Here is a 17,255-nt window from a genome sequence, read left to right on the forward strand (position 1 = left end):
GAGAAGGAGGGGGTGGGGTGGGGAAATACACGTAGTGCATTCCAGTGACTGGAGGTGGAGATAGACAGGATTGTCAGGGAATCGGTGAATGGCGATTGCGTAAGAAACTAGGAGTTAGCTCTGGCATATTTGTAGCGGGGGAAACGCCACTTCTGCGAGGAGACTGTCAATGGGACCAGTGCGAAAGCTACCAATACCCAGACACACCCCACAATGTTGAACAGGGTTGATTATTTTCAGAGTGGAAGGAGCCACTGGGCCACAAACCTGACTACCAGAATCTAGTCTGGATAAGACCGGAGCACAGTAAAGATGGAGGAGAGTAGCACACTCTGCACCCCAAGATGTGTGGGCCAGGAGGCAGAGAGCATTAAGCTTCCGCGTGCATGTCAAAAACAAGGCCCAAGAAAGGGGACTGTGCTACAACATCGAGGAGCTCGTCGCCTAAATGAAATTCTGGATTGGGTGTACTGTGGGTCAACGACAAAAATGCATGATCCACGTTTTGGAGGGAGAAAACTGGAAGCCATGGGAGACGGCCCATGCACATTAGATAGTGCCTTGGAGCCAGTGCTCAGCAGATGCTACTGAATGGGAGCTGCAAAACTTGTCGACATACAACTCCAGGATACCACAAGCCCAAAAGAAGTTACAAGCCCATTGATGGCTATGAAGAAGAGTGTGACACTTAATGCAGAACCCTGTGGGATACTGTTCACCTGAATCCCAGGGGTGCTGAATGTAGTGCCAACTCAAACCCACCCGAAACACCAGAGGGAAAAAAATTGTGGATAAAAACTGGAAGGGGGCCTCAAAATATCCAGTCATGAAGGGTAACTACCGTATTTACCCGAATCTAAGCCGCACTCGAATCTAAGCCGCACCTGAAAAATGAGACTCGAAACAAAGGAAAAAAAGATTTCCCGAATCTAAGCCGCACTTGAAATTTGAGACCCGAAGTTCTAGGGGAGATAAAAGTTTTAGGCCGCACCTCCAAATCGAAACAAAGTTGGTCCATTGTAATATGAGACACAATTTAGGTCGAATGAATGACGATACAGCTACAGTAGTTTGGTTCGAGTCGTAAGCTTTACCAGGTAGCCATTGCTATGCGTCAGGCGCTCCGTCCGTATTTATACGGGTACCCTTCCTTTTTCACGTGCTTCGTCTGGTTTGAATCGATTGCTTATTTTGTTTGATCTGATAAGTGCCGTTTTCTCTGTTATAGGTGTTTACGTCACTCTAAGCTGAAAATGCATCACTGTAATGTGTCATGCATTGCTTGTCGCATTCTGATAGTGCGTGATTACGGCCTGTCGCTGTTCGCGGCATGGCTTGCTTTTGTGTGCGCTACCGCCGCTTACAACTAAAAAGAGGCGAACCGTCTCATTAGCGAAGCAATGTCAAGAGAGTGCTATTTGTTGTTACTTACACTGCTGCTTTCTTTGAGAATGATCAACAAGAACCAAATAATAGGCTGCGTATGGTAGAACATGTTCTGAACGAGAGTTAGGCGCAAATTTTTCTCCGTTTGAAAATCTTTGCGGCCGCTTCTTTAGTACATCAAATTCTGCACAGAAATTAGAGTCATCTTAGATTTAAAAATCTAGTCAGTTGCCGTGGTTCATTTCTGACTGTATCACTATTAGGCTAAGAATAATACGAATATAAACAGACACGATAAGTGTATTCTTCCGCGTTTGCTGTTGTCTCACTCTAGTTTCGTAGTTTATTAGGCAGACAGGATTTAAATGAGATAGCAACAAACACGGAAGAACACATGGCAAAATGTTTATATTCGTATTATTCTTATGGTGAATGGTGATTGTGATTCACATTTCATCAGGTTACTATTAGCAACCATCTCTTCTCACAGGTAGGAAAAAACTCAGAACGTACAGTTGGCCATATTGACAAACATCCCAAACAGTCTTGCCAGTCAGATTTTCGTAGTACATTGAAATTCTAATACATTCGAAGATGAACAATACGGAATTTGTATTTACTTCGTTGGATAATGTATGAAAATGCAGTGGTCGAAACTCGGGGCGGAGAAAAAAAAGCTCGTCTTCCACCTTTTTTTTTATTTATTTACTGACGCAGAGGTTTTGGCGCCTGTATTTATCTTTGTGCCTACAAAGCATGTCTGTGTGGCGCTACATATATTCGATGGCAGAAGTTAGTTGTGGCGGCACCTACCAACATTTTTCAGAACTTCCGCTTGCTTTGCACTCTATTCTAAGCCGCAGGCGGCTTTTTGGATTACAAAAACTGGAAAAAAAGTGCGGCTTAGATTCGAGTAAATACGGTAAAATGTGATGGCGCCAAGCTGTGTTGTACGCCTTATTTAGGTCAAAGAAGAACGCGACAAGGTGCCAGCAGTTAGTAAAAGCCTGTCGGATTGCTCTTTCCAATCTGAGTAAATGATAAGTTGAAGATCATCCTTCCTGGAAGCCACACTGATATGGGGACAACAGGCCCTGAGATTTGAGTATCCAACAGAATCGGAAGCTAACCATCCTCTCAAGCAGTTTACAAAGTACGTTCATCAGGCTAACAGGGTGGTAGCTGTTGAGAGATGTTACATTCCTCCTGGGCTTATGGATAGGGATAAATATACTGTCTCAGCATTGTGACAGTAAAGCACCCATGAACCACATGAGGTTGAAGACCCTGAGTAGATACTGCCTCTGCGTAAAGTCCAAGTGTTGGATCATCTGGTTGTGGATGGAATCCAGACGTGGGGCAGTATCATGTGAAGAGGTAAAAGCCTGCAAAAATTCCCATTCAGTGAAGCGTTCATTATAGGGTTCAGTGAGGCGGTGGTTGAAACAGAGGGGGGTCTGTTCAACTCAGCATTTCTGCTGGTGAAAGACAGCGGGATAGGAAGAGAACGCCGATGCCACCACAAATTGTGTCAGAAGGTGATCTGATGTGCAAGGACTAATGGATCAGTGCACAGAGCACCTTGGAGGCTAAGAACGTGGATAGTTGACTGTTGGTGGCCCAGAAGGCTACGGAGCTAGGACCAAACCTGCAAGGAAGGGGCATATGTCCCCTGGGAGGAAACATATCACTCCCAGCATCCTTTTTACTCTGCTTAATAAGGTAATGAGCCTTAGCACAGAGACGCTTAAAAGTGAGAAGGTTGCTTTGTGAAGAGTGTCTTTGAAATCGCTGCAGTGCCTGTTGGCGGTCCTGGACAGCGACTGGTATTTCTGTGGTCCACCATGGTACTGATCGACGAGTGGGGGACGTGGTTAGGGGGGACAGTAGTGCCAGCTTCATGAAGAATAGTGGCAGAGTTGCCCTGCATGACCACATCAATGCAATTCGAGCAAGAAATGTCGAAGTGCACAACAGATGTATATAAAGGGAAATTGGCCCTGCAGAGTGCCCAATGTGGGGGCCTGTCTGCCTGGCGGTGGCAGGGGAATGATAGAATCACCAGAAACTGGTCACTCTCACAAAGATCATCATGGGGTGACCAATGCAGGGAAGTCATGAGAGGAGAACCGCCATTGAGGAGACACAAATCAAAGTCAGTAATAAGCTGGTCAATCAGGAGACCTCTACCTGTTGAAGCGGCACTCCCCCACAAGGGATGGTGTGCACTGAAGTCATTGAGGAGGAGAAACTGGGGCGAGAGTTGCTGTAATAAGGTAGAAAGTTCAACATAAGGAAGTGGCCTACCAGGAGGGAGGTAGACATTTCAAACGGTGATTGCGGGAGTCGCTTGCACTCTACCCACTATTGCTTCCAGGTTGGTACAAAGGGGGATCCAGTCACTTTTGACATTGAAGCACCCCCCCCCCCCCCCCCCCCCAAAGATGCTATCCTGTGGCCAACACAGTTCTGACAGAATGCCCGAGAACTATGAAACGTTGAAGAGTGGTAATCACAGAAGTGCATTTCTTGAATAGCAAGACAGAATGCAGAATGGAAGGAAACAAGAGGTTGTATTTCCAGTAGGTGATGATAACATCTGTTGCAATTCCACTGGCTTATCATGTGGCGGGAGTTCCAGTTAGATATAAAGAAGGCAAGAGGTGGTCATGTCACTCTGTCATCTGTTGTCACCAGCAAGGATGGGGTGACATCCATAAAGAAGATGACAGACTCAGGTTGCGAGGGGGAGATGGCATTTCCAAGGGCACTGAGGAAGCCTTGTCCTGGGACTTATGTTTCTTCTTTTTCTTCTTCTTCTTCTTCTTCTCTTCCTTCTTCTCTTGCTCTTTTGGAGGTAGAGGAGGGCAGGGCACAGAGGGAGTACAGGCTTCTGCAAGCTCCAGAACTGAAAGAGAGTGAGCGACCTAGGGGTGCACAGATGGTGCATCTCATGGCACAATTGTGGTAGTAGGCTTCCAGCCTGAGAGACACCAGTAAGAGTGGTCTCTGGGGGGAACCCCATCACTGGCAGGTGCAGAAGAAGTGGGGCACTTCTTCGGTCGGGAAGGGGGAGCAGCTCCTGGAGGGGAGATCGTTCAATCTGCAGAGGAGGGGGAGGGTAGAGGGGAATGGGGCTGAGGTAAGGATGATGTAGGAGGGGAAGGATGTAACAGAAGCAAAAGTTGAAGAAAGTGACACCGGATGGGGGTCTCTCATGTTTTTTGCAAGCCTCTGCATAAGACAGGTAATCCACGGACTCGTAATCTTTGATATTTTCCCCTTTCTGGCGAACGAAGGGAGTGGTGATCATGACAACTGACACAAACAGGTGGCGGAAGACAGGGGCTTCCCTGATGGTGTGGATGTCCACAGTCACCACACAGAGGGTCTGCCGTACAGTGGGAAGATATATGCCCAAAACGCAAGCACCAAAAGCACCTCACGGGTGATGGGACGTACAGCTTCAAGTCACATCTGTAGTAAATAATCTTGACCTTCTCTGGGAGGGTATTCCATCAAAAGTCAGAATGAAGACACCGATATCAGTGTGGTTGTCTTTGCAACCCTTCTGCACACGTTGAACAAAATGAACGTTGCATCGTTCCAGATTAGCCCAGAGCTTTTCATCATTTTGCAGGATGAGGTCCATATGAAAAATCACTTCCTGGACCATATTCAAAGATCGGTTAGGGGTAATAGACACCGGGACATTGGTAAGACAATTAAAGCACGAGAGCTGCAGATTAGATGGCAGAAGTTTCAATCAACAGGAGCCCCACTGTATCTTACTGAGAGACTCCACTTCATCAAATTTGCCGGGAGATCCAATGTTCCAGGAAGACAAATAACCACTCCTTGGCATACATGGGGAGAGAACAGTTCAGCCATCAGTAGTGTGACCCCTGTGTTGTCAGGGGGCTCAGCTGGATGGGTACGTAATAGCTCCATCACAACATGGACTGGCTACACGTGCTGGTGAACTAGTGGGGTGGAGGGGGGACTAGGGCAGAGAAGAAACAAGGGTAGGAGGGGGAGAGGAATCCACACTATAGATACTAGGTAGAGAGTTCTTCCCCAAATGGCTCACACTAAAAACAGAAAATTTGGAAGTGGAGGTCAAACCTCCAGCGCGGACCTAAATGCCAAAAAGGATAAAAGAGAACAGGCAGGAGGAACAAATACTGCAAGCAATGTAGGGAAGCAGATGGATAGCCAGGTCGACATAAATCAAAACACCAAGTGAGGGGAAGTAGAGGGCAGCGGGGAAGGAGCGAGGATAGGGACAGGGGGGCAGGGTGAAGGAAATGCAGCCAAAGAAGGATCAATGAGCTGCAATAGCTCGGGGCCCCATGTGTGCCACACACAAATTCACGAAAGCACCGTGAGCCTCCAGGAGGTGGGAGAGGGGTGCTCTGAATTAGTGTCATGATCACTAATGATATCGAAATCAGGGTCATTATCACAGCAATCAAAGTCTTCATGTGAGGATTCACTAAGATGTCCTTGGACATTCACATCTCTTTTACGTAAAAAACATTCCAAAAAGGTCCAGTTCTCTGCGCCACGGAGAAATGGTGGCAATCAACAAAACAATGACACAAAAACACTATGGTACATCTGGAGGGCCTCTCGAGACGCATAAACAAGAAACAAAGTGCAGCAATAATGCAAGAGTTCTGGCATGTGTAGCTTGTCAACCAATTGGAAGGTACACAGTATAGTCCATTTCACTTCACAGGGTTGTGCGAAATATCATGATACAAAAAATTGTAGTGGTGTGAGAGTTGGTCCACAGTAGTTAAGGGTTAACAAACAGCAGCAAACAAAGAAACAAACAAAAAGTGACACAAAGTCTGGCTATTGGAATGAGAACTTTATATGAGTAAAATGTTGCTCCTGCCTATCCTTACCATGTAGCAATTAAACACTTTCTCCATTTATATTCTATTGATATTCATTTTGAAACTACTGTATGTAGACTCACATCAAAATGCCGGAAGAAGACCTTAGCCAAAGTATCTCGAAAACTTGTTGGGCACAAGAGAGATTCAACGATTACTACGCGCCGATCCTTCGGGCTAACCAGCAGCTTCCTGCAACAGAAAAAATGTAATAGACACAAATTATTTTTGTCCATTTTACTTGGGATGTCTGTTCAAAAAATTCCGGAACTTTGTCCACAAAATTTTTCTACATTTACCTTTTACTTATTGTGCATGGTCTCCTCGAAATACTCTCCTCCACAATTGTTACACTGCTCCCAATGCCATTTTCACTTCAAGAAGCAGTCCTGGTATGCCTCTTGATGGATCACACAATGTGCCGTCTACGAATTTTCTTTTATCTTGTCTATCATTGCAGATCTTGATCCTTTCAATGTGGTTTTCACCTTTGGAAATAAAGAAAGTCCACAGGGGCCACGTCTTGAGAGTATGGAGGATCAGGCAGCACACTGATTTCGTTTTTTCTGCAATAATAATGCACCAACACAGATTAATGAGTGGGTGCATTATCATGATGCAAAAGCCATGAATTGTCTCAGCATGTTTCAGGCCGTTTCCTTCTCACATTTTCTTGCAGGCATCACAACACATCCTGATAGTACCATTGACTAACAAGTTTGTTCCTGTAGTACAAATTCATGATGAACTAATCTTTCAAAGTCAAAGAAAACTATCAGCCTTGCTTTGACATTTGACCTGACCAGCTTTTTCTGGTCTTGGGGAACCTTTCCTCACCTACTGTAAAGACTGAATCTTGGTTCCAACTTCATAACCATACACCCACATCTCATCACCAGTTACGATTCTCTTCAGGAACATCTTGTTGATGATGATGATGATGATGATGTTTGGTTTGTGGGGCGCTCAACTGCGTGGTTATCAGCGCCCGTACAATTAACCAATCTTTGCTCAGCCCAATTTCGCCACTTTCCTGGATGATGATGAAATGATGAGGACAACACAAACACCCAGTCATCTCGAGGCAGGTGAAAATCCCTGACCCCGTCGGGAATCGAACCCGGGACCCCGTGCTCGGGAAGCGAGAACGCTACCGCGAGACCACGAACATCTTGTTCTCATTTGTGGGATTCAAACGCTCTTCACAGATTACGGGACGAATGTCTTTCTGGTCTTGATTCATGAGCCGTGGGATGAACATGGCAGCAACAAGATGTATTCCAAGATGCTGTGTCAGGATTTCATGACACGATCCAACTGAAATGTTACAGTCTTCTGCAATCTCTTGGACAGTCAGTCTTCAATTGGCATGCACAGTTTTGTTGACATTCCTGACATGAGTGTCATCGACAGACTTCAAAGGGTATCATGAATGAGGGTCATCTTTAACTTCCATCCAGACGTTTTTAAACTTTGTGAACCATTTGTAACACTGAGTATGGCTTAGGCATTCATCACTGTAGGCTTCCTGCATCATTCAGTGTGTCTCTGTAAAGGTGTTCTTGCGTTTGACGCAAAATTTAATTCAAACACGTTGCTCCTCTAACTCCGCCATCTCGAAATTCACAAACTGTGTGACACAACTTTCTACTCAGCACAGCACTGAATAACAGCTAATACACATACAACAATGAAACTTCTGGCAGTTACACATTACACACAGGAATGTGCAGGGATGCCAACTGCATTTTGCCCCAATACACACCACTGGTGTGAAATTATGAATATTCTGGAATTTTTTGAACAGACTTTGTACATTATGGCAGGTCAAAATGCTTACCAGAAACAACAAAGACAAAAAACCTGCTACATCACAGCCCATCCAAACAGAGTAACTAAAAGCAATGCAATAATGACAAATTCAGATGGACACATGCAGTTCATCATTATTGGTACAACACAAATAATAAAATCTTACTACAAAAGGATGTATACAAAAAAAAAAAAAAACAGTATTTTAAATACAACAGCTCAGATGTCTTTAAATAAATATTTACTATGACTACTTCACTGAAATCGAATATATACAAAACCTTGTGCCACAGGTAATACATTTCAGCTATCTTTGGACTGAGACACCATTGCATCAAAAGAAAAATTAACTTAAGATGCACCAACGAGATAGAATTGCTGATCATCACTTACCTTCAGGAGGCAAAATTCCAGTTACACTGTCAAACATATTTAAAACTTAAAAACTATTTCTAGCTTTCAAAATTTATAGTTTCTACCTCAGGTTGGAAAAAAAGGATATACTGGGTAAAGTACGAAAGGAAGACAAGTCACTCAGACCCCAAGATGAGGGGAAACACCTTATTAAATTCTACATTAAAAGATTTCTTTAGAATTGCTGTACATCATTTGGCTAGTATTAAGGAAATGTCTTCCAGCAGAAAGTGGACAGTAATAATCATCTTAGGTTCATAATTTTCAAATGATAAATATCTATTCATTACATTGTTTTCCACATTCTCTTTTATGAACATAATCGACTTAAGAACATACACAGAATACAAAATTAGTAAATTAAAATTTAATAAAGCAGGCTCAACGTGATTGACATTTGTAGACGTTATTAATTATTCGCAGTCTAAGTTAATACTGAGGAAGTCAGCACTTCGTTGTTGATATCTGTGTGCATGTAAAATGCAGTCTTGCAGCAATCTGACTACAGTGAGCATGTTCCTGCAGATGGGAATTGTCTCTGCAACATATCCTGTGCTTCCACAATGAGCATGACCTAGACCACCTCTAACCAGTTACCACTGCCTCACTTTAACTTCTCTCTTTTCTCTTGTGTCCACAGCACTCCTTCCCAAACAAGATTGTGCGCTGTCTTCTCCCACTACTCTTCCTAGGCCCCCCCCCCTGCCCCCCTTGCAGGCTTGCCTTCTTCTTCACCTTCCTCTCCTCCCCCACCCCTTCCCCCCAACCCTCAGTTTGCCCCTCTCCCTCCCTATGTCTCTTTTTGGTGCACCCTCTGTACTCTTTTCATCTTGGTGTGCAGCCGCACAGTCATTTGTCCAAAGACCTGTCTCTCACTCTACCCCTTCCCCGAGCCCCTCTCTACCGTATCTCCACTTCCACCAGCTCAAGCAACTGTATTCAATAATCAAGCATCAATAATTAGTCTTGCCATAGCAATTTGTGACTGGATTGAGGACTTTTTGGTAGGGAGGACACAGCATGTTATCTTGAATGGATATACTGATATCTTCTTGAGTCCGAATACCCTACCAATATACAGCTGTCCATGCCAAATTTCAATCACTTACTGAAGGTGCAAGTGGATCAATCCATACAAGATATATTTCAGCACTGGAGGAGTTATAGTTGTAGAAAGGAAAAAAGGTTAGGGTTTAACTTCCCGTCCACAATGATGTCATTAGAGATGGAGCGCAAGCTCTGATTATTTCAATGAAGGAAAAGGAAATCCACAGAGCCCTTTTAAAGGGAACATCCCGAAATTTGCCTGGGATGATTTAGGGAAATCATGGAAAACCTGAATCTGAATGGTCAGATGTGGATTTGAGCCATTGTCCTACCAAATGCAAGTTCAATGTGCTAACCATTGTGCCACCTCACTTTGTCTTATGACTGCATGTTGTATTAATAAGCAAATATTTCACCTAATTTATTCACAGATGTAGCTGATATGCTCTTTCCATGTAATATGTTCAACCATAACAATACCTAAAATTGGTTTATCACTATTTTCACCTACAGAAAAACCAATTCAGCATTTTTCCATGGATTATAATTCATCGAAAACTTCATCTCAACTGATCTATTCATACAAGTAGTATCTAGATCAGTCCTGGCAAAGTGTGGCTCGTGACACATTTTCCTCCAGTGAGCACTTCCATCTCCAACTTTACTCGCATGGTGTCATCACAATCTCGCCACAGCCTATGGTTTGCTTTAGCAACAACTGAGTGAGGCCGCGTCTTTCGCACAAGGTATAGGCTTTTGCATCTTCACTCTGTCTGACTTTACAGAGACATCATTGGTTTGTTAGTCCAGTTGCTCTTGGTGTATTGTTCAGATTTATTCTCCTTAATATTGCGCTATTAGTCAGGTTGTCATTTTGGTCATTATTTCTGGATATTATCCTAGTTATTACTGTGGCTATTTCTATATTACAATGCTCAAGAATGTCAAAAAGAAACAATTCAGTGAGGAGTGGGAGATTAAGTACTTTTTGTACACAATTCCTATGGAAAACCCCAATATTTAACATGTAAAAAAATGCTTAAGTGAAAACAATGCTCCCATTTCTCTTAGCTTTGTAAAGTGGGCATTACTCTCATGACTATCAATGTGCTGAGGGAGGGCGGAAAACAGTTTTATTGCATCATATGTGGTAGCCTTAAAGTTAGAAAAGGGTCATAAATGGCAAATGAATTTGGGTACAATGATACCACTGAACATTTTACAACAGCTGCTTTGTCATGTAACACTGTATAAAGTAAATTTCTTGGTATGGGACATAGAATAAACAATTTAATGGCAAAGTGCCACTGCTGGTGGGATAGAAAGCATACGTAGTGCTGCAGTAGGATCAGGGAAGGGGATAGGCTGAAGGCTGCACCCAGCACATTAGAGGAACGAAGTATAAATTGCAGGGAGAGTTCCTACCTGCAGAATTCAGAAATGTTAGTGTTGATGGGAAGACTCTAGATAGCACAGGCAGTGAAGAAGTCACTGGAGTTAAGCACATCAAGTTGAGCAGCATGCTCAGCAACTGTGCAGTCCAACTGTCCATTGACCAGTAGCCATTCATGCATACAAACAGCTTGTTAGCTATCATGCTCGGTAGAATACGGCACAGTGATTGGAGCTAAATTGGTAGAGCATGTGGTTGCTTCCACAGGTGGGCTAAGAGATGCCTGTGCAGGACTGGAGTAGGTGCTAGTGGAATGACGTATTAGTCTTGCATCAAAGACTATTGCAAGAATTGAGGCGTAAGGCAAGGGGTTGGAAGCAGGGGTGGAATAAGGGTGGGCAAGGATATAGCATAGGTTGGGTGGGGCAGTGGAATACTACTATGAGAGGCATGGTAAGGGTAATTCTCATTTGAGATGGGAAATCTGTTTCCTGGACAGGATGATGAGGGTGATTTGGTCTGAAGGTCTCAGTGAGATCCTTGGCACAAGTGAAGGGCGGCAGCATGTCATTACAAATGCAATGACCCCATGTGGCTAAGGTTATTGGCTGTGTTGCAGATCTGTTTAGGTTCTGGGTCCTGTAGGGTGGATGTGGGGTGGGGGGGAGGAGGAGATGGTTTCTGAGGCCATGGTAAATGAAGTACATCTGCGCAGCAGAGTTTGACAGCTATGAGGAGACACGAGAAGTGTGGAATCGGTAGCAGCAGCCGAAGTGGAGATATTAGTGGTGGTTGGTAGGTTTGATGTGGACAGATGTACTGATGTAGCCAAGCTTGTGGCGGAGATCAACATCAAGGAAGGAGGCTTGCTGGACTGAGGAGGACCAGGTGAAGTAAATGGGGATAACATTGTGTGGTTCTAGAGGAATGTGGATGATGTCCTCACCCTCAGTCCAGATCATGAAGTCATCAATGAATCTGAACCAGAAGAGGGGTTTGAGATTCTGAGTGATTAGGAAGGATTCCTCTAGATGGGCAATGACTAGATTAGAAATTAGTGCCATGAGGGTGCACACAGACTAGTTTGTAGTGACACCTTTAAAGGAGAACTAATTTGGGATGAGGAATCTTGGTCATGGAGACCAGGAAGGAAGCTGGAGTTTGTGGAAGTATTTTGGAAACACCCTGTGTATGTCAATTCGCTATTGAATGAGTATTACGGAATTGTTTGCTTTAATCAAAAGCATTAAGAACAGAAGAACAATAATGATTTGAATGTAACTTAATTTGTGCAATGGAGAGGTTGCTATTTACAACTTTACCTGAAGTATAGATGGTGTATAAACTCCACAAGCAAGTCATAAAGCTTATCATCCTGCAGGTGATCAAATATCTTAACTCTGGACTTGTTTTCTGGAAGTGCAGCTTCTGTTCGTATAAAACCCCTTGGTGCTGCTTCACCTGTGAATCCATACCTGAAGAGCAACAAAGAAACTTTATGCATGTTCCTGGTGTAACAATGTTCTGGTCTTACAAAATCTAAATAGAAATGCTGTTAGTGAGGGGGGAAAAAAGCAATAGGTTTAAATATCATTCTTAAAATCCTATCTTATTTACTGACACGCATCTATACACAAAGCCAAATTGTTAATATTGCACATGTATTAATGTATTTAATAGATTAGTAAGCAACATGATACAACACTGACAGACTGATGACATCATAAACACGGTGTAGATTTGAGTCTCCAGAAATGACCAATGGATGAAAGTCACTGAAAATGTTAAAACAAAAATCAACACACTGATGGGACCTTCATGGAGATAGGGTTTTATGAACAGGGATATCATTGTTTGCATCATGTTGAAAAATATTAAAAATTTGAAATGTTTGACCTCAGTGTAAAAATTGAGGCTTTCAACATGGAAAAAATCTGGGTAGCAGTTTTATATACTGGTTCTGGACTTTCTGCCACGGTAGCACTACAAACTGAATGAAAGGATGCATTTTGGAGAGATTTTTAGTGCCTGGCATAACTAAAACTACATATTTTCAGAATACGCACGTATAAATATAAAACCCACCAAATAAGGCACAACAGCTTCGAAAATTTAAATTAAGATTTCACTGTGCAATGTGCTTTTATTAGACAATCAGACATGTGATCTCATCAGCCAATTAGAGCAAAAGATATATGATCTTGTCAGCCAAACAATGCACAGAATCAGAGCACATGAGACGATTTAACAGCCAATCAAATTTTCAACACGTCAACACACAAACAAAGAAAAATATTAAGTATGAAACAGGAATAAAGTAAACGTCTAAAGTAGTATACAAAGTGTACAGTACCAAGAAAAGCAAAGCTGTTCTTATCTTTAATGGAAAGGAAAGTGAAGGCCCTGGTTTCCCTGAAAGACGGAATTGTAAACTGCAGGTGCTAACAGTGCTTACAGCATTCTTCACAAGAATTACTGGAAATACGGAAGCGTCCGATCCCGCCCGTCTGCTTTGACCCATGACATCACAAATATGGCGGAAACGATCATAAACCACAATTCCAATATGGCGCATATAAAGTCGGTACGTACACATTATGAGGACGAAAATACATCGAAAAACAAACACACACATTTTCCACAAAAAGCCTAATGACACTAATGGGACAAGCGCAGGAAATGGGGTGTTTTTGGGTGGGGGCAAACTAAATATAAACAAATTTAGACACCCACCCCCATACAAACCACAAAACAACAAAAAAAAAACATCACAAATACCACTAAACACAATATCATCTGGAATCGGACACTTCCCTTGACCTATATAGCTCAACAGCAGCTCCCGATCCCATAAATTAGGATCAAACACTTCCCTTGGCCTATATAGCTCAAAAACATCTCTCGATACCAATATCAACATACACAGCCACATATTGGAATCGAACACTTCCCTTGACCTGCGCACTGTTAATTTTATACGTCATATCCATTCGTGTACATAAACAACAACAGATTAATTTTACTAAAATTACCACACAATGTACAGCGAACAACACTAAATTAACCTTCACACAAAATCGTTAACTCACTGAAATGAATTACACTACAAACACAGCCCACACTAACAATTCTGGATAATGAGCAAAAGCAAACTGAGCCCATTACACCACACAAACAAAAACCCTGAACATACCACCAAAGAGCACAACAAACCACAACACGACGACATCTACAAACACGCCACACTCACAAAGCTAACTCCGCGCCGTCATGACGTCACACACGACAACACCCTTACGTCACGGGTCAAAGCAGACGCGTGGGATCGGACGCTTCTGTCGACCCGAATTACTGCATCACAGTTCTGTTGAATGGTTTAAGTTTACCAGCTCCAATGAAATAGTGCTGTAATATTTCTTTCAAGCAACCCACAAAATGTTTGGTCTTTTTGCCTTATCATGTGGTGATAATACATCTGACATCCCAACCATGCTCTCCACATTCTGCCTGTGAAGAGAATAATCTTTCAGGTCTACAAAGTTCAGAGTATGGTTGACTCTAAGGTGTTGGAAACATTCAGTACCTAGAGTGTTCTATGAACTGAAGCAGGTGCTAGTGTTCGTCATCCCAGGGAGGAGCTTTTCCTTGCATTTTTCAACCCTTGCTGAATTCCACCGCACACTCAAATTCCAACTATTTCACAACTGCTGCCATGTTTCCTTTTTCCAAATATCACCTCATCTTGTGTATCACCCACTTGATAAACACTTCACCACAGAAGGAAGACCAGGTCATCACTGTACATGAAAACATTCTGAAATGCGTGACAAGTCTCACTATAGCTCTGGACAACACAGGGAGACCCACATGGTGCAGAAGTCGAAGATTTTTTGGATCGTCATTTGTGAATCACCAACCAAGTACTGATATGGGCACTCCACTTGTATATGTACTTATATTACCTGCCACATGGCATCTGTGGCAGTCCACTGCTCATGGTAGTATGTTGTTCTCCACCAACCACAACCCTAAGACAGCTTTACTTAAACTATAAAACGCAACTTCACCTAGAGGGCACTCGCAGCACTCCATTTTCAAGACTGGGCTACAAATATGCAAATGGTAATTGAATTCGAATGAGCCCAAATTTTGCAATGCATCACAGTACTCGATACGGTATTGACATTGGTTGAACAACAATATCAAATTTGACTTGAGCAGAGTAAGTACTATGGCATACTACGAACTAGCCTTAAGTTATAACTCTGCTTAAAAATTGACAGTTTCACGAAACAGGAAATTTATAATCTAGGTTAGAACATATAGTTGGCTTCACCTACTGAAGCTGTGCTCTTAGTATTCTGCCTATGCCCACCCTCAGAAGTGGTGACATATTTGGAGAAATTTCTCAGTATTGTTGACAAGCAAGATCACACATTTCACAGCTGCACCACAAGTTACAGATAAGTCGATCATCACAATCAAACAATGGAATATCCAGAATGGAATTATGACAGTATTAGGATAAGAATAGTTGCTACTCACCATGTAGCAGAGATGCTGAATCGCAGATAGGCACAACAAAAAGTGTGATGAAAAAAACGCGTGGCAACTCTAACGTAATGTATTGATTTTTCCAACAGGCTAAGCCACAGATCAGCCTGGCACCACAACCAGATTTTTTTATCACATTTGTTGTCGTCACCAACTAACAACAGAACTGTGAATATATGCATTTAAAGGTGACGTGACATCAGCCATTCATTATATCACTGACCAAAGATGACTTGTATCAAATGTTCTTCTCAACCTCAAAGCAGAATGGGAACACTGTGATTTTTATACCTCAGTATCTCCACCAGACTTATGTAGGTCTAGCAAACAACCTGATTTAAGCTCACTACAAAAACAATAATTAAATAATATATGATCACACTTCAAAGGATACATCTGGGTTTTAATTACTATGCACGATCTGGTGGTTACTGACAATAACAACAAACACTGGCAGGTATCCCACTTCTCAGCATAATTGGAACAATAACTTCTCCAAGTTGTGTCTCTGAGGTGCCGCAAAGCAAGACATTTACCATGTAGTTCAACGCAAGACATTTACCATGTAGTTCAACAATGTCCTCTAAGAGCTGTCCCTGGCAATCTAACAGTGTTCTTAAGGATGATGGAGGAATCAATAAATTACAGTTGTGGCCAAGCTATTAGTATGTAATACGATAGAATGGTAAATATTAATTTTTATTGATGTAGCCATATACTACACAAAATATAATAAAAATCTGTAATGCAGCTCACTTTAATCTTTACATCATACTAAAACTATCTGGAACAATTTCACCCATACCATTACAGGAGAAAGATAAATGTGTGATTTCTGGAGATACAATGAAGCAATATGTCCACTACTACCACTCCTATGCCTTCCATACTACTGAAAACATCATATTAGCTTTGGCTTTCTAGCTGTAGGTGTCTATTACGAGATCTGAATAGCCATACTTTGAGATTCCAACACCACATGATCTGATTTTTATTTGGTCCTGTACAAACGTTGCACTGTAATGTAGGACAAACAAAAGAGTATAATATTACATGGAGAAAAAGAGGGAGAAAATCAATACTGGAAACAACACACACACAAACCATACAACAATACGCAAACAGCATAGCATACAACATTTCAATATCACTAAATTTTAAACATGGCTGAAGCAGCAACCGTTGAAAACCTTCGATGTAAACAATAACAGCCAATCAGTTGCAGAATAAAGATTTATTGAAATCCTTGACCATGGTTTCGGTATAACTAAATATACCTTCATCAGAAGCAAAAATACACCTGAACAGGGAGACACCTTCATTAGCAAAAAACTTAGCAACATAACTGAGACAGAAGAAAAAACACTCGTAGCTTTAAGTAACCGTGCAAATTACCAAAGTTTTACAAGCACAAAAACGTTTAGTCACTTACTAAAATCACATTCTACAGTGTAGATGCATAAAACAATTGTGCCCTCTCTCAGTGAAATTGTCTGCCCTAGTGCTTCCACACCCTGTTCATGCTAGTTCACAGGCTAAGTACTGATAGCATGCAGTGTTCGCGTCGACCATCTCTCTATAATTATGCTGTGATATTTTAATTTTAACTTCTGACGATGCCTTTGGCAAGATTGTTTTATGCATCTCCACTGCAGGATGTGATTTTAGCGAGTGACAAAGTTTTTGTGCTTGTAATACTTTGGTAATTTTCATGGTTACTAAAAGCTACAAGTGGTTTTTCTTCT

The 17,255-nt window shown here is 42.3% G+C and overlaps 1 protein-coding gene across 1 annotated transcript in view; it reads right to left on the reverse strand.

The window, feature by feature from the left end:
* LOC126094924 (actin-related protein 10) overlaps nt 1-17,255 on the reverse strand; it is a 56,318-nt gene that overhangs the window by 35,648 nt on the left and 3,415 nt on the right. Inside the window, exons 2-3 of the mRNA XM_049909570.1 lie at nt 12,279-12,431; nt 6,374-6,482 (exon numbers count right to left, since the gene is read on the reverse strand). Coding sequence (XP_049765527.1) covers nt 6,374-6,482; nt 12,279-12,431 — 262 coding nt within the window. The remainder of the gene's footprint in view (nt 1-6,373; nt 6,483-12,278; nt 12,432-17,255) is intronic.

The sequence above is a fragment of the Schistocerca cancellata genome, chromosome 8 (assembly GCF_023864275.1).
Source record: "Schistocerca cancellata isolate TAMUIC-IGC-003103 chromosome 8, iqSchCanc2.1, whole genome shotgun sequence".
NCBI classification, from domain to species: Eukaryota; Metazoa; Arthropoda; class Insecta; order Orthoptera; family Acrididae; genus Schistocerca; species Schistocerca cancellata.